The 24,912-nt window shown below is 35.4% G+C and overlaps 2 protein-coding genes and 2 pseudogenes across 2 annotated transcripts; 2 read left to right on the top strand and 2 right to left on the bottom strand.

Moving 5' to 3' along the window:
* Nucleotides 1–1,106: 1,106 nt before the first annotated feature.
* LOC133865686 (glycosyl hydrolase 5 family protein-like) lies at nt 1,107–4,846 on the top strand. The gene is made up of 4 exons (XM_062302118.1): nt 1,107–1,554; nt 2,836–3,083; nt 3,565–4,085; nt 4,158–4,846. Exons 1-4 carry the CDS (start codon nt 1,156–1,158, stop codon nt 4,598–4,600), a joined length of 1,611 nt encoding a protein of 536 aa, XP_062158102.1. The 5' UTR covers nt 1,107–1,155; the 3' UTR covers nt 4,601–4,846.
* A 144-nt stretch (nt 4,847–4,990) lies between these two features.
* On the bottom strand, nt 4,991–11,540 carry LOC133865695 (proteasome subunit beta type-7-B-like; annotated as a pseudogene).
* A 903-nt stretch (nt 11,541–12,443) lies between these two features.
* LOC133865702 (mRNA export factor GLE1-like) lies at nt 12,444–14,749 on the bottom strand. Its single transcript, XM_062302141.1, has 5 exons — nt 14,526–14,749; nt 14,245–14,397; nt 13,943–14,057; nt 13,398–13,546; nt 12,444–12,584 (listed from the first exon to the last, which is right to left on the bottom strand). The coding sequence occupies exons 2-4, from the start codon at nt 14,346–14,348 to the stop codon at nt 13,442–13,444; spliced, it is 324 nt and encodes a 107-aa protein (XP_062158125.1). The 5' UTR covers nt 14,349–14,397; nt 14,526–14,749; the 3' UTR covers nt 12,444–12,584; nt 13,398–13,441.
* A 3,957-nt stretch (nt 14,750–18,706) lies between these two features.
* On the top strand, nt 18,707–21,576 carry LOC133858424 (glycosyl hydrolase 5 family protein-like; annotated as a pseudogene).
* The last annotated feature ends 3,336 nt before the right edge of the window (nt 21,577–24,912 follow it).

The raw sequence follows: 24,912 nt of genomic DNA, 5'->3' as shown, positions 1-24,912 counted from the left end.
CAATTAACGTGGCAGAATAGCATCATGGCTGATGCATGGTTACGTGCTAGTACTAATGGTTCTTTGTGTTTTCTTTGCGGAAGGAATACATTGTGCCTTGTGTTCTGGTGTGCTCTAGGGATTGAAAATGAATTTTCCTGCTTCACAATTTTGCTATTTAGAAATCTACCATGCGTGAGACAAGGTTTACTACCATTCATTGATTAAATTTAGGAAAAATTACACATATTTCATTCAAAATCACACCTAGATTACAACATCTTTCTAAATTTTAAAAGTTGCAACTGGCTCTTCAAACCACCAAAGCCTTTTACTTAGCCCCTGCCGTTAAGATTTTTTGTTAACTTGGACGGCAAACGCATCACGTAACCCATACGTGATATACATACGTACGTACATAACATGTTTATTATGCTATTATCATATGTATAAAAATACAATTTGCTATGAGAAGGATCGTCTTGCATTTGGATGAACTGGAGGGGATCCAGTTAGTGTTATTTGAGAAGCAAAATTGTCCATAAAAATGTGAAAGAACAATTTTGCCCTTCAAACAAAACTAACTGGATCATCTGGTCTCTAATTCATTTGAATTGGAAAGGATCCTTGTCCGATCTTCTCAATTTCAAATGAAATAGAGATGATCCAGTTAGTGTATTTAAGAGGGGTAAAATGATTAAAAAAATAAAATGACTATTTATTCATCTTAAATGAACTGAATGGCTCCTCTTCATTTCAAATGAAATGCGGAGGATTCGTTTCTATTATGCCATCGATTTTCTCCAATGTTTTTATTTTTGCTTTTTGTATCTTAATGTAAAGATATTATTGTCATTTTGGAACGTGTATTGCACATGATTAGTTTTTCTTTGATCAATTTAATAAAAAATCCTAATAAAGGGGTTAAGTGTAATTAAGTACTAGCTAGATAGTTTAGGAAAACTTTACAATTTGTTCTACAATGTGCAGGTAATTGGTGTCGGGACAAAGATGTTGGGAAAAAGATAATTAGAAAACCTTTTTATTTATTTATTATTTATTATTTATTATTTTATTTTCTAAGTGCTTAGATATGCTCATCCTATAAGTAGGAGTATTCCGTTCTCTTCCTTTCCCAACACCTCCAGAGTCAAAAGCAAACTCAATAGTCTCAATATGGGGAGATTATGCTTCTTCTACTTCCTCTCTATTCTATCTCTTCCGATCATCTTCCCGGCCGTCGCGGCTTTACCACTACACACCAGTTCACGGTGGATTGTGGACGAAGCCGGGCAACGGGTGAAGCTGGCGTGCGTGAATTGGGTGACAAATCTCGAAGTCGCGGTGGTTGAGGGTCTCAGCAAGCAGCCCGTGGACACCATCTCCAAGAGGATTCTGTCCATGGGTTTCAATTGCGTTAGGCTCACTTGGCCTCTTTACTTGGTCACCAACGACTCGCTGGCTTCTCTCACTGTACGACAGTCGTTCCAGAGTCTTGGGCTGTCGGAAGCCATCGCCGGTTTCCAGGCCAATAACCCCTCCATCATTGATCTTTCCCTCATACAAGCATACCAGGTAACTCTGAAATACCTGTTCTTCTAATTTCCCAAATTTCTTTATTTATTTCCCCATAAAATATACAAAGAAAAAAAAGAATTTATGATCTTTTGGTTGTGATGTTTTTTACTTTTTTTAGAGGTCTCACGGAATCACGGATAAACATGGGAATTTTGTTGTGTTCTTCACGGGTTTGGTTTGATCTAAAGAATTGACTCAGCTCAGGCGTAGACGACTTTTTAGTACAGTGTGACCAACAAAATACAGCCACGTTGCATTTCTGCTGTTTTTAATTTTTATTTTTTTTACATGTGCTGTCTTTAATATTTATTTGCCCCTTTAGTATGATATTGATATCCCTCTATTTTTTTTATCAGGACTTTTTACGGTTTCTTTAAAATTGTAGATTCTTGAATTATATTAATTTATGTCATTTCATACATCGAACGGCATAAAAAATGTTAGCTATTGAAAATGTGACATGTTAACAATAAAAATTGAATATATTTTTATCAGGTTCTTATAATTTATGTCATAGAAAGGCTTTGAGCAAAAAACTGTCTCTTCAAAAGTGAATAAAAAGCATTTTGGGATGAGTTTTTTTTATGGTTGTTGCCTTAGTAACATGTCATATTTTTAATATGTAACATTTTTTACATTGTTCGACATAAAAAATGAACTAAATTGACATAATTTGAAAATCTAAAAAATTTCTTTAAAATTGTAGAGGATCTTAATCCGTATTTTTTATTTGATTTTCTTTAAGCGTGAATAAATGATTTGGGCTACGGACAAAGTTGTAGGAATTTTTTGAATTATATCTTTAAATCATGTGATTTTACATGTATTTTTAATAGGACTAACAAAATATAATACACTTGTTCTTAAAATATGCAATTCTCACTAACAGTTGAAAAATAATATATTTTAAAGACTATCAATTTAATAGGTTAAATTAGAAAAAATTATCGGAATCCAATTTTTACGAAAAATTAATACACTAAGTTATTGACGATAAATTGATAATCACTATGATAATTATTAATTAGGGCTGTGGGCCGTGGTGGTGGGCACTTCAACGATATTATATTCCAAACACTTTCTCTCTTTTTTTCTTTTTCTCTCTCTTTTTTTTTTTATTTTTATTTTCTGGGCAGATATTATTTTCTAATCTCATCTGCATTCGCTTCACGCCTCAAATTTCGAAATACAATTAGATTAATATCTTGAACTTTCGTAGACAGTTATCTTTCTCTTTTTGTTTATATATTTTTATATTGACAAAATTTTAAATCTCAGGCAGTGGTCTCTAGCCTGGGGGCTAACAAGGTGATGGTGATATTGGACAATCACATAAGCAAGCCAGGTTGGTGTTGCAGCGGCTCGGATGGGAATGGGTTCTTTGGCGACCTGTATTTCAACCCAGACCTCTGGATTCAGGGACTGGCTCGGATGGCCGCCTTGTTTAATGGCGTGCCCAATGTGGTTGGCATGAGCTTGAGGAATGAGCTCCGAGGCCCTAGACAGAACGTGAAGGATTGGTATAGGTACATATATCAGCCGATGTGATCAAATGGGGGTGAAATAGCATTATTCAATCTACATTCACTTCAATAGTTTATAGCTACATTGTACCATTGAGAATCTCTTGTTATTAGAAGGTTGTTCGATTTTTTTTTTTTTTTTTTTATTTTTTTTTTTTTGTGTGAGAAATTAGGCTTTCCTAAGAGAGGGGCTACGTGACTCACCTATTATGGGCAATGCAGGATCCACTTGTCAGGGGTAGGTAGGTGGTCCTGCAATCTCTCTTTTAGGTTGTCCTAATTTCTTGTCTCGGGCAGCCGAAGATATAGGATCTGCTTGCTCAGAGTAGGTGGATCTCGTAATCTCTCTTTCTTAGGATGTGTGAATTTTACAAAAATTTGAGTAGCGACCATCCTAATAACATAGGATCTTAATGCAGTACAAATAGGTATTGGTAAGTATGTGGTTGATTCTAATTTCAATTTGGTGAGTTAAATGAACTAGGTACATGCAGGGAGGAGCAGAAGTAGTGCATTCAGCAAACCCAGATGTTCTTGTCATTCTATCCGGCCTGGGCTACGACAAAGGCCTGTCATTCATCCGTAATCAACCAATGAATCTCACTTTCACTGAAAAATTAGTATACGAGATGCACTGGTACGAGTTTTCAGACAAAAAGTCATGGGAGTCCGGCAACCCGAATCAAGTGTGTGGGAGAGTGGTAAACAACATGATGAGACTGTCAGGATTCTTGTTGGAGCAGGGTTGGCCATTGATCGTGAGTGAGTTTGGGATGGACCTGAGAGGTAACAATGTGAATGACAACAGGTATATGAATTGCTTTCTGGCTTTGGTAGCCGAGCTTGACCTCGATTGGGCCATTTGGACACTTGCTGGGAGTTATTATTTGAGAGAGGGCATAGTTGGGTTAAACGAGTTCTATGGGGTGCTTGATCAGAATTGGTGTGAGACCAGAAATGCAAGCTTCTTGCAGAGGATCTCTGCTCTCCAATCTCCTTTTCAAGGTATAATGGTATTCTATTTTCCATCATCTGTTTTATTCTTCAAATTCAAATCCTCATGGCTGTGACTTGCAGGACCAGGCCTATTAGAAACTAATCTACACAAAGTGATTTTCCATCCATCCACGGGTCTCTGTGTCCTAAGAAAATCTTGGCTTGACCCACTAACATTGGGTCCCTGCACCAGTTCTGATTTCTGGAAATACACACCCCAAAAAACTTTAATAGTAAAGGGAACTTATTTCTGCTTACAAGCAGAAGGATTGGGAAAGCCAGCAAGACTAAGTATAACTTGCACCGACCCTAATTCAAAGTGGGAAGCCATATCAGATTCTAAGATGCATCTCTCATCCAAGGTTGGGAAAGATTCTGTCTGCCTGGATGTCGACTCCAACAATATTGTTGTCACAAATACTTGCAAATGTTTGAGCAGAGATAACATGTGCGACCCAGGAAGCCAGTGGTTCAAGCTTGTTGACAGTACAAGAAGTCCAAGTTCTGCAGTGTTCTTAAGATAAGCTCGATCTTGGCCTGTCCAGGATTTTATTGTACTAAGGAATAATTTCAAATCATTATCTAGAAACTCATCATGTTCATAATCCCTTCGCCCCGAAATGACCTTGCGAAATCCCAATTCATTTGGGCCTTTGGATACAATCAAATAGAAGGTCCCGAGGTCGCCATATTCTAGGAGCCCAAACTAAACTATGTGATTGAATAAATAAAAAAGGTTAATGTTATTTGGTTGAAGAAGCTTTTAGATCTGTTACTGGAGCTGATTGCCTGTGCTGTTAGTTTCTTGAAGTTGACTATTGGGCTCATAATAGGGCTGGCAATCACCAAATTGGAGCAAGCTATTTGATTCAATTAATTCCATGATAATAATGGAGTGGTCTAAAGCTGAGAAAACAAAGAAAAAGAACTGACTATTTCATCTCCAAAATACAACCTAAAGTATATAATTTTTAATAAGTTAAGGCATGTCCACAAGATCAGGACTCTCAGGTTGATTGATTTCCAGCTTTAGTAAGCCAAATATAATAGAAGAGTTTGAAATTGAGTACTAGGCCCACAGAAATTTCATCCAAATCACCTGACCTAAACTACATGATGAGATTTGAAGCAATGAGGGTAAAAGAAATTCATTCAAGTTGCACATGAAGTTGAACCAGAGATCTCATTCTTCCATTGCATCTCCTCCTTCAATCACTTCCACCACCTCTTTCAATAGCGTTACCTTTGTGAATAGAACCTCTGCAACCATGAAAAATCAATGGTACCATACTGTTAATATCCTAAGGATGCATCAATTTGCATGTAAAATACAGAGACTATTTATGGCCTCGCCTAATGCATCTCCACTAAAGAAAATTGAATATAAACAGAATGAAAACTATATACTAGGACTCGGGGAACAAATTGGCAATCTTTGTAAACAAAATTGAATATAAACAGAGTGAAAACTATATACTAGGACTCGGGGAACAAATTGGCAATCTTTGAAACAATTAGTTACACTTGCCATGGTTGCAAACCATTCTCTCATCTTGTCCATCAAAGTAAAAGTATCTGAAATCAAATAATTATGTAACTGAAGACACCAAAGTGTCATAATCTTTAAAGCGTTAAGGAAATTATAGTGGCCCCAAAAGAAACTTTAAAAACTTTCCTCCACTCAAGCAAGGAAAATTCGACATTTTCCCTTCTCTCCTTTAACATAACTAAACAAAGCGTAAATAACTAATAGTTGATATTTTCCCTAACCAATTAAAATTTTAAACTATTCAAAGTTACCATATATCGTTCAACAATATATAAGAGCATAAACTGAAAGTCATTTAACTTCTACAAGGCAAATGATAGGTAGCAACGGTTAGGATAGAACAACTAACCTGTCTTCTTGGGAAATGAAAATCCTTGGGAACGGAAATAGGTGCGAGGATTTGGCATGTGGTGGTTTCTCAAGTACTCTTTGTGCCCCTAGACCAGCGAGCATAATTAAAATGAGTTACCGGTGCAGGCCAAAATTTAAGAGATGAAAAAAAAATGCACACAAAAAGAAATTTGTCCTTTAATGGTATGAATTGAAGAACCACAAACCTTAGTTATTACACAAATATCTACATTGCTTCCACTTCCCAAGTCATTGAAAATACCAGAGCAAATTGCCTCGCACACCAAATTTATTCCTTCTGCCCTCTGCAGAAAAGTTAATTAGAAAATCATTAACCATGGAACACACAAATATATCATCTCCCAGTAACAAATGAACAGCACCTGGTTCTCAGAACTATGAGCTTCATTTCTTAAAGCAAAACTACAACCGAATTAGAAGGATATTTCCCAAAGTCGACTAAGTCAAGTAGTTTGATTTGGTGATGACAAAAAAGAAAAAGAAAAAATAATTCTTCCACTTAACTCTGCAGAGAGTTAGATAGAGTAAAGTTCAAGTTAATAGCACCTCCAATCATATACTAGAGAGTAGCTTACCGTCAGCCCTTCACGGTACTTTGATTCAAAAACAGCCATTGCAGCAAGGGAACCAGAACCCATTGTTGCAAATGGCAAACTGTCTGTCGATCCATGAGGGTAGATCTGTCCAATGAAATCAATTCAAGAACTGAAAGTCAGTATCATGTAACAAGAAAAAAATATAAGGTCAGGTGTTCGTAAATGGAACCCAACTCACAGTGTGCAAATGTGGACCAGTAGCATCAACGCCACCAAGCACCAAAGCAGCTTGAACATAACCTTGGTATCTGAACAAGTAACCAAGCAGTAAGGCCTCATTTAAGTCATCATCATCGACTAACACTAACACGTAGAGTACATTGCAAGGGACAAAATTGACAGAAAATGAGCTTACTTGAAAAGGTGAGATTTCAAAAGTGTAAGAGCTGTGACGACCCTCGATTCTCGACCAGTGTGATACCGATGCAGCTGCAGTTGTGAATTGACCATGCCTATAAAGACCACCATCCTGCAAAAAGAATATTAAATAACTATAAAAATTGAAAAGACGTAGTTGGATATGAGTTAGTAGTAGAAGCATCATAAACAACTACATGACGGATTTTCTTAAGGAACACTACTAAAAAAATACCTGTTACAGCCTCTGTATCAGCAGCAGTTCCTGCTCCACAGCAATAAATATTAGGTGCCATGTAATGAATTTTCTCACAGTTCTTATCACAAACTATGGGTCCTTCGGTGCCTCTTGTCTGCCCCTAGAATAACACCATCCTGAGGATAAATTGAGAAAATTATATTAAAAGCTGAAAGGAACTTGAACTCCACAGGAAATACGGGTAATTCCAAAAAGAAAAAAAATTCAAGGACCAGTATAAAAGTCATACTAATAATTTCACCGCAAAAGAATACTAGATAAAAACAGGCACAATTACACTTCCTGTTAAAATATTGATTAAATGATTAAATTTCTTTCTTCATATTAGCTTAAGCTTTTGGAACAAATGGTGATTTAACATGGTATCAGAACCAAAAGTAATGAGTTCAAACTGTAACCGGGATAACAGAATTGGGAATCAGTGCTAAAGTTCATTAGTGCATCGGAGGCTTGCAAACAAATTCATAAAATGTAGTTTCAAAAGAATCAAAGATCCAAGCATACTAATGAACTCACTAGGAAATGCGAAATGGGAGTATATAATGCAGCATTTGAAAATCTACACAGTATCCACATTTGCGCATAGGTGTTATTTAATCAATTGCGGTTTCTAGTCTGTAACCCATATGAGCATATAAGGCCCGCATCAATTATAGCTTAAAAGTTAAAACCACAACCAATGTATCGCATAAATTTTGATAATTCTTATCTTCCTTCCTAATAGTAGCGTGCATCTAGAATTGATAAGGCAATAAACAAATTGATTTCTGAAAAGCCAAATACTAAGCTTGCCAACGATACACATATACCTGAAAAATTAGACCGACGATGGTTGTTCCGGTCTTGCGAAAAGAAGGCAGCAGAACGCCTTTCTTAGAAAGCATATCAGTCCGTCTGCACAAATCGAAACTATATCCACCCTTAGGAGGAACGTCCACAGCTGCCTGAGACATCTTCAATTCAACAAACGAACCTACTCATCCAAGAAAGATAAACCGCTGATAGAAATTAATACACAGTAAAATACCAGAGCTAGGGTTTAAGCACAAACGTAATATAATTAACTGAAAAGGAAATGAGTATTTTTTTTTAAAAAAAAAGAAACGAAAATCAAACAGATAGGCCCCTAATTTCACGCTTTCGACGCTCAACTAGGAATTAGAAATCAGGTACACGTAACGGTGCGTTTGGTTGCTCAGAAACCGAACAAGCAAAAGAAATTGTGATGAAGAACGCAAATTTTTTTCTTTCTTTCTTGTGCTTTCCTTTTTCTCAGCGATCAAACAATCGGAGAAGTTTACAGAATTTGAATGCTGTATTGAAAGTGTTGAGGAAATAATCACAAGGAATTGGAGAGTACCCGACAGATCGATGCTTAGAGCAGGTGAAAGTTTGAGAACGATAGACAGTCCACGGCCTCAAAGGTTATTTAACAGAGTAATCTTGGAGGGGAAGAAAAGATTTATAGGGAGGATTAAAACGACAATTTTCATATTACATGAACTGTCGTTTGGAGTACCACACGCACTTTGTGAAAGATAACATTTACGCGAAGCCATACCCTACGGTTGAACGACAATTTTTAGGGGTAATTAGTTTCATTACATTGTAAACATTGACGTTTGGCTTCCGTACTAAATTAAATCATGAAATTCTAATTGGATTAATATAAATTTCATAGTTTCACAATTGTTAGTTGTAAGAGTGCTACCAGGGAATTAGAGATAACACTACAACTTTATCAATAAAAAGTTACGTGATAATAATAATAATTCGTTATAAAATTATATGGTAATTTACGTGACACTTACCACATTAATTACTAAAAGGTTAAATTTGATTGTGATAAACGTGTCAATACCATGTCGATTGCTGTGTCAGTTTGCAATAAAAGCTGTAATACTCAAAATAATGCTCAATTTTATTTTTTTTTGGATGAATTAAAACTTCATTAACCAAATCCAATCAAAACAACACTCCAATTAACACTGGAATCACAATTCCAACTAGAACCAGAACTACAACCTCAAAAAGAGGCACAATCCCAGAAAAGAAAACAACAAAACCCTTGGCAAACCAAAGCTAGAAAAACACAGAACTAGCGTTTAACACCAAAAACCAACCCCTTCCAAAAGAAAAAAAAAACCGAACTACTTAGAGGGAAACTTTACTAGCAGTCACACTTTACTCCTATCTAATCTTTGACAGAATCCCTCCTTCAGATTTGGGGGATCGGCCATGGAGCATGGAATTCCAATGTAACCACAGGTTGTAGATTGCTGCAGCAAAGCATAATCTTCTAGTAGTAGCTTGCAAGTTTGTACCTTTCATATTCTGCAAACTCCAATGAACAATTGTGTTCTAGTTTAACGAAGGATCAGCCAGCCCACAATCTGACATCAAAGACTGCCAGATTCTCCTACTCAAGCTACACTCAAAGAACAAATGTTATCTATTCTCCTGCCTTGCACGACAGAAGAGACACACACTGTCTCCACTATAGCCCCATTTGCACATATGCTTCCTAGTCACGATAGCATCATTAAATGCAAGCCAGAGAAAGAAAGCATGTCTAGGAATAGCACCAAAAAACCAGATAACATTATGCCATTCCACCACCGGTTTCTTCTCCCTAAGCTTTTCCCAAGGATCAGCACTTGAGAACACACCACTTTTTGAATCCCAAACCAGTTGATCAGCCTCTCCAATCTCAATATCAGGCAACTTACTTTTGATCTCTACAATGGCCTCTAATCTAGCATGGGGCCAAAACCAATCTCCTTTCTAATAATAGAAGAGAGCTTAGGACCAATGGAGGGACCTGCATCATATACTACTCTGTGCTCATAGATATCTATCAAGCAACCTGCTGGATGCCAAATGTCATGCTATAGGAATATGCTACTATCATCTCGAACCTTGAATTTGAGGATTTGTTAGCAACATTCCAAAGATTTAGGAGCTTTTTCCAACTCCAAGGGGAGTTATAGGGAATGAACACCTCCCAAAAACTTTGCCCTTTTAATCTATTATAATGAATCCAAGCTACCCAAAGTGAGCCTGCCCAAGAAAAGAGATTCCAAGTGTGATTGAGCATGGAAACAATGTTCCAAACAACCAACCGTTTAATCACGAGGCCACCCTCCTTCTTAGGCACACAAATACTCTCCTAAGCAACTTTAGCACGAGTCTTCTCATCATTTCCATTCCACAAACACCTATTGAATTTTTGCTCCAAAAGCCGAATTATCTTCTTAGGAAGAATAAATATCTTGGTCCAAAAGACCTGAAGGCTAAACAGGATTGAGGTAATAAGCTATAATCTTCCAACAAAGGAAAGATGTTTAGCTAACCAAGAATCCATCATTGCTGCCATCCGACAAAGTAAGCAATCACAATTCACAGCAGAAAGGCTTTTTGTGATTAAGGGCATTCCCAAATATCTAGCTGGAAGAGACCCCCCCTTGCATCTCCAAAAAATCCAGTATCTCCAAGAAATGCTCAATTTTATTGATGTGACACTACCAATTAGCCGTTAGACTTATTTATTTATTGTTTTAATTAGGGGTCTTATTAGTAAAGTGAGATAAAAGTGTTGTTTCTGATACGTTTTAGTACCCCAAACATTTTCCTTGGCTAGTATGAAGGTCAAAAATTGATGCCATTTGCATACTTATCATGATAATATAATTTAGGCCGTACTAGTCAATGAGATCTAGCTCAAAAAAAAATACGTACTCCCCCAATAAAAATGGGCTGGAGGGTGAAATAGTGGGTTCAAGAACCATTGGGTGTAACTTACCAATTGAAGGCTAAAAAAAAAAAAAAAAAAAAAAAAAAAAAAAAAAAAAACAGAATTCAGGTACAGTAATGTAGATAATATAGGAAAACCAAAGTCTATTGATTACGAAATGTTTGGCTGGACTCAATGAAACTCAAATCCACCTCACCTGACAATCTCTTTTGTCCCACTTATTTGTTTTATCAACCTTGAACTATGTCTTTCATAGCTGCTGAAATCCTAACAAAAAACGAGAACATGTCACTCACTATCTAAAGGAAGCAGGTCAACATACCCCAAAGAAAAAATTGTAGGAGATCCTATATATTCATAGAATTATATTGCATACTTCGAATTCAATAAAATAACTGATTAACAGTTGGAAATCTAATCTACAAACAACACTATCCAGGCGTCGATAAACTTATGGAAAACATACATTCCAATATTTGAAAACTTAATATCTGTAGAGCCTAGCAATACCTTATTGTAAGTCAACCTCAAAGCCTGGTTTCTTTCGTCTATCTCTTTAAATTTCTGTAGTCTCCCCTGTTCTAAATTTAGAGCACTTTCTGCAGCGCTGAGTACATTACCTACCGTCACATTGCAATTAATATCTCAGATGAGAGCAAAAATCTTAAATGAATCAAGTCACTAAACACATGAGCAAAGCATGTTATAACAAATCCATCAAGTACAAAAAGAAAAAGGAAAAAATAGTACTTGCTGATTGCGATTTTTTTGCTGCATCAGATGCAAATCCTTTGGATTCATTTGAAGTTTGAGAATTGGCTTCCATTTGGCACCCGGCAGCTTCTTCTTGTGCCACCCTAGCAGCAACTCTAGTAGAGGTTGCAATAGCTTCCCTTTCTGCAGCTTCTTTTGCTTCTCTTCTCTCAGCTTCCAAAGCAGCTCTTTTTGCTTCCTCGGCTCTAAGTCTTGCCTGAATTCAAAACATTTTTTAACTACTGATAAAGCTCAATAGAGTAGATGTATCTGAAGTACTTCAACACTATATCGGATTCCCCAGATTGGGGGTGGGGGGCAAGTGATCAGAAACCAGTTAGAGGTAGCGGTTTCTCACAGAAATATAGGACTCTGAAACAATGTAGCAATGAAAAAAATATATATATATTTGAAAGGCATGTAGAGTAAAGCATGTGTTGGAAAATTTGATGATAACTGTCTTGTAGAGTTAAATAGAAAAGTGTTAGCATAAAATTGAAAAATGAAAGCCCCAAAGAACAAAAGTGGCATTTCAAAAGCCAGTGGAGTTCCAGTTTGCTCATAATCCAAGAACTTACAAGATAACTCAACAAAGCATATCAAAAGATATCTATCAGAATATCATGAACAAAGGAAGCTTGCAAATTAACAAAAATTCTGCCAGGAAAACAGCTAAGAACTGAAAGGTCAAGTCAACAAACCTCAGATTCCACTTTAGCTTTTTCTTGGCGTAGTTTTTCTTCTTGAAAAGCCTTTTCCTTTCTTTTGGCTTCTTCATAAGCTGCATCACTTCTTATTTTCCTTTCTTCTATCTGCGATCTCAATTCATGGTCCCGCTGGACAGCAGTCAAGTGATTATCAAGTGCTTCTGCACTACAATGGTTGTAAGGAAATGTCAAAAACTGTTTCTGGGATTTTTAATTGGTTTTGACCCATACTCCCCCCCCCCCCCCCCCCCCCCCCCCAAAAAAAAAAAGGAAGAATATGAAAGGGGAAAAATAGCATCCATTACACTACCTAGAGAACGATAAAAATAAATTCACAATGCAATTTAGATTTCAAGACTAATGAACATATGAACATTAAAACAAATTCAATCATGCTCCAGCATGAGGCAGCAATGGATGCCAAAACAAAGTTTGCATCCTTAAATGTCATATTTTGACGATGGTAAAACAAATGACTTTGCTCAATTTATATACCAAACTCCTCATTTATTTTCGCAAAAAAAAATAAATACACTTATTGTAGATCTTATGAAACAACATGAAATTAATCTTCCAAATATATTTCTTAGATTCACATTTCCACGGATCTGAGAATCTTGCCAAGCATCAAAGAACTCTAATAAACTTATCAATGAAACGTTTTCAGTCACCTGTTCATTTTTAATTCCTATTAATTACAGCCCTCCCTCCATCCCTCATATGTTATTCTTTATTATATTCTACAGAGACAAACAGTATTAAGTCTATGAGAAAAGAAAATTCATATTAGGGATGAAACATCAGCAACTAGAAAGGTCATGCTACATAATAGGTCTATTATATAAGTTTAGGGATTTAGACATAGCAGGCAAAGGTAGCCGAAAGACACAAACATAGAAACTAGGATATTCCAAAATAGCAACCACGTCTTTAGAATAAAGAATGCCATATAAAGAAATAGCAAATGGTCTTACATCTTGCGTTGGTAGTGAGTATCAAGTTTCCTATCCATTTCCCATCATGCTTCTCTACATCTCTCAACCCGAGTGAGTGCAGAACTGGACTTTTCACTTTGACCCATCAAATCTGTCTCTAATGCAGAAATTCTGTTTCTAATTTCCTCCTGTTAGTCAATCCACAGTATTTTTATGCACCAAGAAAAAATGATTAATGAGTCACACAACCAGACATAAATCAAACTATAACAACTCAAAATTCAAAAAGGAAAGTAAACAACAAAAGATAACACATAAATCATTCTACGTCCAGGTTCAACAGAGAATGATTTATATATATATTAAAAGGAAAAATCCCAGATATCTTACCTCCATAAATATTTGGTAATAGTAAGTACTAGAAGTAGCAGCAGTAGTAGTAGATTCTAAAAATAACTCTATGGATGTGGGAATGAAAGGATCCTAATTTTCAAGTCACATACCTATAAAGATTCTGTAAATATGTTAAGGCTCTATCTAGTGGAAAACATAACAAACAATATCAAATCTAAATAGCAACATACCTTAACATCAAGTTCATGTTCATGGGTTAACTCACACAAAGCACCTTCTACTGATCCCACTTCACCCACCAAGTAGGATTGGAATTCAAGATCCGACTCATAATCAGAATCATCACTGTTGATGAAAGGTAAAAATGAATACAAACATTATCATTGAATATTTGCAGCAAAACATCAATGTCCTACATTGGAATGCTTAGACATCTGTAATTGAAAACAAGATTGTCCGACAAGCATCCCGTAAAAAACATTTTACATTGTCAAATATAGTTGCCCGTGTGAAATGGAAGACAATTTGGCACCTCAAATAAATTTTATCACAATTGAACCGTTTTGCAGCCACTAGACTTTGATCCTCCTCAACCTTGCTTTCAGTGTCCTCCATCTCATCCTCGGACACGCCCATTACAAAAGGCCTACGACTTGTATTAGCACTTTTTTCATTTGAGAAATCTCTAAACAGAGTTGAAGATGAAAAAATCTCAGATTAGCAAAAACAATCAAAATATATGTTCTCATAAAAAAAATTCAAACTACCCATTTAAACGCATTGGGTATATAGCATATATGAAAAACGTGATACCGTGGTCTTGCTTTGATAAAAGGCGCAGGAACTTTTGCAGAGGTGTTGAGCTTCGTTTCCAATGAATTAAGCTCTGATAATAGAGAATCAAACTTCCAATCCGGATCAGGATCCACGGAGATTCCATCGATTCTTTGGTGACAACGAAGTTCCAACTGAACAGCTCCCCTAAATGCATACAAACCCCAACTTGCCAAAAACGCGAAACGCGTCTTTCTCTCAAAATAAACCGAGATGGTCTCAACTTTTTCTTTAGGGTTAATTACTTAAAAATAATAAAATATATATGGGCGCGGAGTAGAAGTGTACAAACGGAGTTATAACTGCTTTATAAATTATAACTGCTGACCGCTACTTTTTTGAAAAAATTAAAATCTCCATAAAAACCAGCCCAACCCTAATTGAAAAGCTGTTTTAAAGTTGCTGGTTATAAACACAATAATTTCTAACTGGCGGTTATAAAAATAACCTCCTTCGCCTAGGCGGTTAGCAGTTGCGGTTGGTAAAATGTAATAACTGCCTAAGAGGTTAGCGGTTTTAGCCAATAACCGCAGGTTATAACCGTTTGTACATCTGTAACTACTAAGGCTTCTAAAAGTATTGTAGATAATATCTAATTTAGAAGTGTATATGTGGATGCAGACAATGACAAATTTGGGGCAGGCGGATATAAGCCATGCCCCCCAAATCCTAATTTTTAAAGATTTTTTATTTTTTATACTAAAACACGTGTTAAGGGGTTGACACCTAGCGATCCGTTAGTTTTTAGACAGAAAACTTGACTGAGGTACTAATTTGGTCTTTTTCAAAAACTGAAGTACCATCTGTGATATGAATTAAAACTCAGGTACCAAAAAATAAAATTTTCAAAACCCATGTACTAAAAACGTATTTAACCATTTTCTTTATTGGTTGAACCAAAATGTTTGGATTGCGTTAGATTGTCTACCAGTGTTTGTAGTTGTATCCATTTGCAATTGGACAAAGATTTTTTATTGTTATTTTTAATTGCTTTGGAAGAACTTTCTTCAACCCAATATCTAAAATTGTTACGGGTCTTTTTGTACATTTTTTTAAAAAATAAAAAATAAAAAATATTCAAAAGACAAAAGACAAAATTAGAAGAGTGAATTCATTTTTAATAAAATTTCTTCAAACTTTGTCATGACAATTAAAAAAAGCACATACTTTTTGGATACAAAAAGCTACATGACATTCTAATAAAACATCCAAACACAGGAGTTACCGGAACCACCCCCAAGTGTCTAGGAGTGATGGTCGGACTACCCTGTGTATGGGGGTGGCAAAGCATTTTTTATGGGTAGTCGAGCCACCCCAAATAACGGCAGGGGATGGCTTCAAGCACTAGATCAGCCAACCCTGAATTAGACATGGGTGGTTCGAAAACTACCCATTATATTTTTATTTTTTAACTTAGTTTAATTTAATTTTACTTTTTCTATTTTAGGTTTTTGAAGTACTTTATTTTTATTATTATTTTATTTTCGATTCTAGTTTTACTTTTTTGACAATTATATTCAATTTAAATCACCTTCCTAAACATATATCCTCAAATTTATTTTATTTTATCTAAACCATCAAAACAATCTTCAAATTTTTTATTTTTATTTTCGATATTTACAATTTTAAAAATAATACATAACCATTAAAAAAAAAAAAATGAACACCCAAACTAGCGCGAAATTTCTCATAATTCTCTCTTCCTCGCGGCACTACAAAACAAGAGAGGAGGCCAAAAAAAAAAAATCAAAGGGCTGAAACTGTCCTTTTAGAGCATTTCTAATATCTTCTATAAATTTTAACCAAATTTTACTTAAAACATCTACTTTTGTTATTTTAAACTGATAATTTTTTTGTTTAGATGAGGAACTCGTTCAAGACATGGTCATTTCGTGTATCCATTATTGTCAGGTAAACCTCGGACCTATGTAAAGCGCCATCTTCTTACGAATCGGGTAATACTTTGACTGACCCCAAAATTTTTTTTGCATTTAAAGGGATTCGAATCTTAGACATAATGAAACTACCATAAAGACTAAAATCTTTACCACTTGAGCCATCTTACACTAAATTCTTTAAATATTTTTTTAATTTTAAGTAAATATTAATTTTTTTTATTGATTTTAAGTAATCGTCCTAAAAATGAGAAGAGAAAAACAAAGTGAAAAGGGACACATTTTAAAAAATGATAAAAAAGAAAAAAAAAAAGAAAAAAAGAAAAACAGCTGACATAACATATTTGGAGGAAAGATTTTTCTTTAAAATTTGTCTTATTATAGAACTTAAAAGTCGGTTGAGAAGGAGGACTTTTTTGTCGGTTGAGTCATGAGCGCTGTCCGCTTGGACTCTTGGAGAAGCAAGAAACAAAATTGGGCCCCCCCGACTTGACTTGATTTACACCGGTCCCGCATGTCCGTTCAAGGCGCCGCCCCGTGCTGAGCGGGAAGTAGAGAGCGATACCTCCTTTTAAACAAACAACTCAAGATTCTTTAAGACTTGTTTGGTATACTTCCAAACGGACCAAACCCCAACCCCCCTCCCCCCGTCTTGTCGCTCCCTATTCAACCAACTTAGCGGCAAACAGGATAATTGGAGACGAGCTGATTAGTTATACGGAAGAGTATTTTTGTAATTTTATATTAGCTTACAAAAATACATTTATGTATAACTAACTGTTGCCAAACAGAGAGAGTACAACTTTTTTTTTTTTTCTTTTACTCAACCCTGTTGAGGATCATGTATATTGAAAAAAATTAGAGTAATGCTATTTCTTAAATTGTGTTTTCCAACCGTAGGTAAGGAGATATATTTTTAAAAATACACAATTTAAAAGAATAAATTACGATTTTAAAGGCTTAATCACAATTTTATCAAATACTTAATTGCATTTTTAAAAATTACACATTTTAAAATTGCAAATGGAAACGGACCCTTAATGTATTATTCGAAAGATAATTTTAGCTTTGGCTTTTGATCCGTAAAAGTATTACGATGTAACGGAAAGTTAAATATTGTTTTTGCATTTTTTTGGATTATTTTGTGTTTGAGTTATTTGATAATATTTTTTGTTTTTGAAAAGAAAAACAAGATTTTTAACAAATACAACCTAAATATTTGTTTGTTAGTTGTTGGGTAATTATACTTTCCACTAATCATACGTCTCCTAATTTTTATTTTGTCTGTCCTACTTTAATTTTGCTATCTCCTCTGTTTTCTCTTAACTAGCTAGTTGACCTACATACACAACGGATCCGGCTTACATGCATGGTGTTAAAAAAAACCGACCATATCTCCTGTAAAAGATTTAACGGTCCAGATTGAATTACTGTGTTGCAGGGGTGTTTGATCAGATGTAATGACTATGGAAGTTTGATCCAGGGGAGGCAACTTCATGGTTATGCAATCGATTAAGAAGAGAATATTGAGATGGGTGTGAACAAAAAAAATTCTGTTTTCGAAAATGTATACGATCGATCGAAGACGGGTAGACTGGGTAGTGTTAGGAAGTTGAAAGTTTTTTCAGCGAGATCGACAAAAAGGGATAAAATGTTTCCTTAAATACTTTAGTTCCCTTTTATTCCTTAAAATGGAGGTGCACGTACTGTTTCCCCCTTCCCTTGATACGGCGTGTGTGTGTTTTTCTTTGTTTTTAGTTGAATGAATAATTTGTATTGATGAACAAACTGTACAAACACTCCAGCACACAAAAGTGACCAATTATCAGAAACATCTCACCTGATCTCCTAGAATCTTCAATGGTAAATTCCAACCCTAGTTCTCTCTTGTTAACATGAATCTGCCTGCATGCATGCATGTAGATTTTTTAAAGGAGATATCCGTTTCTTTTTTTAACAGCACAACAACAAAGGAAGATAAAAAAAAAGGTAGAGGAGTATTAATTTGTAGTTGCATGTTAAGATGGTGGATGCAATGAGTAAAAAAATATTCATATAGCTGACCTAATTCACAACTGCATTGAAATCGGAAAATTAACCCAAATTCCTATCTAAGTAGCAGCTAGCGCTTAGATCGAATTCTCTTTTTCCGATCTAGTGCATACTCAAAACCAAAGGAAAATATGGGGCAGCTCGATCTTTTTCTTCTCCTTCCTCCCTCTTGTATCTTTTCTGATGATCATCTTCTCCCAGACCAAGCCTGTAATGGCTGTCTCACTAAACACCAATTCACGGTGGATTGTCAACGAAGGGGGCAACGTGTGAAGCTGTCGTGCGTGAATTGGGTGTCACATTTGGCGCCCGTGGTGGCTGAGGGTCTTAGCAAGCAGCCAATGGATGCAATCTCCAAGAGGATCGTGTCCATGGGATTCAATTGCGTTTGGCTCACATGGCCACTTTCATTGGCCACTAATCGCTCACTAGCTTCTCTTACTGTAAGACAGTCCTTTCAGAGTCTGGGTCTGTCTCAATACATTTCTAGCATCCAGGATAACAACCCTTCCATCGTTGATCTTTCCCTCATAAAGGCTTTCCAGGTAACATCCCTATGCTTTCTTCCAAACACACAGCCAAGGACATTTGCATGCATTTTTCCAGATTTCGTAAGCAAGGGATATAATATTCACAGGCAGTGAGGACCTAGAGGCCTGGGCCATGGCTCCCTAGCCTCCACTTTGTTTTTTTTCTTACTTTGACACTTCAAATTTTTTTTAACACAGTTTGACCGTTAATTTATAGTTTTATCCCTGTTCTCAGGCAGTAGTAGCTAACCTTGGGGCCAACAATTTGATGGTCATACTGGACAATCACATCAGCGAGCCCGGTTGGTGTTGCAGCGAAACTGACGGCAATGGTTTCTTTGGTGACAAGTATTTCAACCCGGACGTTTGGATCGACGGACTAACTCAAATGGCCACCATGTTTAAAGGTGTCTCGAATTTCGTCGGCATGAGCTTAAGGAATGAGCTCCGAGGCCCCAGACAGAACGTGAACGATTGGCACAGGTAGATAGATACTTACATGGATCGATGATCCCTTTTTTGTAAATCTTTGCTTGTTTTTTTTTTCTGGGGTTAATTAATTTTGCTTTTGTACATGAAATGACAAGATACATGCAGAAAGGAGCAGAAGCAGTGCACTCGGCGAACCCAGATGTTCTTGTGATTCTCTCAGGCCTGAGCTACGACACAGATCTGTCATTCCTCCGAAATCAGCCGCTTAGCCTCACATTCACAGGGAAGCTGGTATTTGAGGCGCACAGGTACGGATTCACAGATGACAAAACGTGGAGAAATGGCAACGCGAACGAAGCGTGTGGGATAGTTTTAGACATAATCATGAGGTCGGCAGGATTTTTGGTGGAGCAGGGGTGGCCATTGTTCTTCAGTGAGTTTGGGATGGACTTAAGAGGCAACAACACACTTCTCAACCGGTACATGAATTGCTTCTTGTCTTTGGCAGCTAACCTTGACTTTGATTGGGCGTTGTGGACTCTCGGGGGGAGTTATTATGTTAAACAAGGAGTCATTGGATTCAAGGAATACTATGGGCTACTTACCTGGAATTGGACTGACCCCCGAAATTCAAACTTTCTGCAGAGGATATCTGCCCTCCAATCTCCTTTTCAAGGTAATTAATGGTTTTCTATTTTCCATGTTTTCTAGAAGAAATTAACCCAAATCCTCGCAGCTATATCACATTGAATAATGTCAAAAACCATATATGTGTGTGTATATATATATATATCTTATAATTATTTTATAATGTCGATGTGGTAGTCTTAATTAATCTTTAGACTAGTCATTGTTTAAAAAACAGAAATTATATATACCATATATATTTATCACATAATACTGAACCACAACTAACCTTTTTATTTTAACAAAAACTGATTCAAGGATTGGTTGTGACTGTAACATTAGTATTGTGGGATAAAAATGTGTTTTTTTTAGCATTACTCACAAAAAAAAAATGTAAGGGTTGGTTGGGACTTGACATATAAACATTGTAAAATAGTTGTGAGATAAAAATATAGTTGTGAGATAAAAATATAGTTTTTAACATGAGAAATGCTAGAGCTTATTCTAGTGTCCTTCTAGGCTGACATGACACTATTTTTTTTTAATATAAACATGAGAAATAAATCAAGTAATTTTTTATTTTATTAAAAACATGGTATCATGTCAATATAAAAGGACTTCTGAAAAACACTAGAAGGAGATTTACCATTTCCCTTTTAGCATTACTTAATTTCAAATGTTTCCTTTTAGGCATGAGTACTTTTTTAGTGCCGCTGAGTGTACTACATTTTCTTACTATAAATTTCTTTACAAATTGATCATGTGATAGATTATAATTGGTGAAATGATTAAACAAATAATTTGACTTAACAATTTAATTAATTAGTGGCTAACTTATCAACCAAACACTCTTTAATTATTTCACCAGTTATAATCATTGTCACATTAATTTGTACGAAAATTATAATAAAAGTGGTAGAATCCCATACATTTTTCACCTAATTATGCCATATGAGGGAATATAGTAAATTAGAGTGACACATTTCATAATTGGGCTTTTGTGACTTGCAAGGGGTAGGGATATCAGAAAGCAACGAACACCAAGTAATTTTCCATCCATTAACGGGTCTTTGTGTCCTAAAAGAATCAATGCCTGAACCATTGCGGTTGGGTCCCTGCAACAGCTCTGAAGCCTGGAGCTACACAACCCATAAAAGTTTATTACTGAAGGGAACAAATCTCTGCTTGCAAGTGGATGGATTGGGGAAGGCAGCAAAACTTGGCAGTGATGATTACATCGGCTCTGGTTCACAATGGGAAACCATCTCAGATTCTAAGATGCATATCTCGTCGGAAGTTGGCAATGCTATCAGTTTTTGCCTAGATGTAGACTCTGACCGTACCATTGTGATGAATACTTGCAAATGCTTGAGCAAAGATACAACGTGTGATCCAGAGAGTCAGTGGTTCAAGCTTGTTAAAAAACAAGAAATCCTAGTTCCTAAAAATCCTTCAAGAATAGCTTATCCTGAACAAGCTTTGTTAGGAATTTAAGGAAAATTTTAAAATTTTAAATAGATAATTTAATTTATGAGAGTCGATTATCAGATAGTAATGAGTTTGGACTTTAGCAATTTATCTTATATTTTCAGTTAAATATTTTATTTATTAAGCATCATCGGAGAGATGATGTCTTTCGTGGCCTCTATTCGTGCCTTGTATCTTCCACGTGGATTCTTTTTGGGTTGGGCACCGGGTAGGAGCTGGGGCTTGGTCCTCATGGGCCTGCTGGAGCTTTGGCCCGAGTATAGGCCTTCTTCAAGTTGTTATCCATCACGCCCATCACCTGCGTGCCTTCAAGATTGGAATATGCTGGACCTATCATAGCATTCTTAATAACCTCATCAAAATAGTTTTTTAGTTATTTTGATGAGCCAATTTGATGAAAACACTAAAAAATCATTATCAGCAGCCTCACCATTTTAACCAAAAAGTTTTGATGAGTGAAATTACTTGCCAATTCTGATGAGTAATATTCACTTAGCATTCCTAGTAGCCTCACCAAAATAGTTTTTTAGCTATTTTGGTGAGTCAATTTGATGAAAATCCTGAAAAACCACTCCCAGCAGCCTTACCATTTTAACCAAAAAAATTTGATGACTGAAATTACTAACCAAATTAGATGAGGCATTTTCACTCAACAACCCACTCACCAAATTTTGTTTCACCTTTCTCTCTCACATGATTAGCACACTTTTTTCCTTTTTTCTCTCATTTTCTTCTCTCATCTCCAATCTTTCACACGATAATGTCCTTATTTCATGAATATGAATGATTTTTGTAAAAAGATTATATAAAGAAAAAATAAATAAATATGAAAAAATTGTTATTTAAATAGAATAGTGAATATTGACTAGTTAAAATGGTGAGGCTGCTGGGAGAATTTTAATAAAGTGGCTCACCAGAATAGAAAAAAGTAATTTTAGTTATTTTGGTGAGTAAAATTTGGTGAGGCTACTAGGAATACTATCAACTCACTCACCAATTTTGTTTTACCTTTCTCTCTCACATGATTAGCATACTTGTTTCCTTTTTTTTTTTTTTTTTTCTCATTTTCTTCTCTCATCTCTCATCTCTCTCACACGATAATGTCCTTATTTCATGGACATGAAGGATTTTTTGTAAAAAGATTAAATAGAGAAAGAATAAAGAAATATTAAAAAATATTATTTAAATGAAATTGTGATAGTAAATAGTTAAAATGGTGAGGCTGCTGGGAGAATTTTAAAAAATGGCTCACCAGAATAAAGAAAAGTAATTTTTAGCTACTTTGAAGAGTTAAATTTGATGAGACTACTAGAAATGCTAAAAAGACAAATAAAATGAAAGGAAAATATAAGGATTTTGAGCATGGGACAGTTACATGTTTTTTTTTTAAATAATATTAAAAGAGTTAAGAATAAATTTTATTAAAAAAAACATATGTTTTTAATATACTATTAAAAAAAAAAAGACACTTCTCACATGTTAAAAGATACAAGACAATTTTATAAATTGGATTCAAGAAAAATTATGTCCAAAGTTAGGGGTGACAATTCATGTTTGCGTGTTGGGCTTAGGTCGTATTGAAGAATGGATATTAGACCATATATGTCAACCCTAATAAACGAATTTAATTAAATGGGTCAGACCCCTCTCAACTCTAACTTGCTAATTTCGAGTTAGCTTCATAAGTCGTATAAAAATTGGTCAATCTTTAAATATCGCATGTCGGGTTCGGGTCTTGTCGAGGCATGTGTATAAAATTATATAAGTCAACCGTAATTCGATTAATTTAATTAAATGAATTAAACTTCTTAATTTTAACCTACTAATTTCATATTGAGTTTGTATTAAATTTTAAAAGTATATCTATCCGGAACAGAAATAGAAGACAAGCATATACAACCTGCAAAAGCAATGGCATGTGCATTGCATTGCAAGTCTGACAAAGCCGAAAGTTTTTAGGACAACTATCTCTTACTCCTAAAGAAAGATCAGGGTGTTAATAATGCCAAACTAGTGCAGTTTCTTCACCCCACTGGTTACTTGGCCGACCACGTAACTTGGCGTGTATGCAACGATAATGGGTCATTTTCACGCTCGATCGAGACATTAACATGACAGAATAGCGTCATGGCTGATCCATGGTTACGTACTAGCTATAGTAGTACGTACTAGCTATAGTAGGGATTGAAAATGAATTTTCCTGCTTCACAATTCTGCTATTTAGAGCATTCCTATCGGCTTCTTTTCTTTTCCCTTTCATTTTCCATAAATGTAGGGAATAAAATTACTTTTTACTTCTCTATCAAAAAAACACCCCACAGCAGCTTCCTTTCATTTTTTTCTATATTATTAAAATATTATTTTGTTACTTTTACTTTAATTAAAAGTAAGAAAAGAAAGAGATAAAGTAAGAGAGAGATTATATTTTTAGAATAAACAATTGAATGAGATGTGAACAGTGCTTTCACTTCTTAAGGAACAGATAATTGTAGGGAAGCTGCTGTGGGATGATTTTTTTGACTTTCTTAAAATTTTCCCTAAAATTCAAGGAACAGATCCCTTGTAGGGAAGCTGCTAGTAATGCTCTTAGAAATCTACCGTGCGTGAGACAAGGTTTACTACCATTCATTGATTAAATTTAGGAAAAATTACACGTATTCGATTCAAAATTACAACTAGATTACAACGTCTTCCAAAATTTGAAGGAGTTGCAATTGACTCTTCAAACCACTAAAATCTTTTACTTAGTCCCTGCAGTTAAGATTTTTTGTTAACTTAGACAGCAAACGCATCCCGTAACCCAAACGTGATATACGTACGTACATAACATGTTTATTATGCTATTATCATATGTATAAAAATACAATTTGCTACGTGAAGAATCGTCTTGCATCTGGATGAACTGGAGGGAATCAGGTTAGTGTTATTTAAGAAGTAAAATTGTCTATAAAAATGTGAAAGAACAATTTTACCCTTCAAATAAAACTAATTGGATCTTCTGGTCTCTAATTCATTTGAATTGGAGAGGATCCTTGTCCGATCTTTTTAATTTCAAATGAAATGGAGACGATCCAGTTAATGTATTTAAGATAGGTAAAATGATTAAAAAAATAAAATAACTATTTTACTCTTCTTAAATGAACTAACCGAAATGAAATCGAGAGGATTCGTTTCTATTATGCTATTGGTCTCCTCCAATGTTATTATTTTTACTTTTTGGATCACGTGTATCATACATGATTAGTTTTTCTTTGATCAATTTAATAAAATATCCCAACGGAGGGGTTAAGTGTAAATACTAGATAGTTTAGAAAACTTTACAATTTGTTCTACAAGGTGATT

This window comes from Alnus glutinosa, chromosome 1 (assembly GCF_958979055.1).
Source record: "Alnus glutinosa chromosome 1, dhAlnGlut1.1, whole genome shotgun sequence".
NCBI classification, from domain to species: domain Eukaryota; kingdom Viridiplantae; phylum Streptophyta; class Magnoliopsida; order Fagales; family Betulaceae; genus Alnus; species Alnus glutinosa.
Note: the sequence above shows the minus strand (reverse complement) of the source record. Positions and strands in the feature narration are given on the sequence as shown.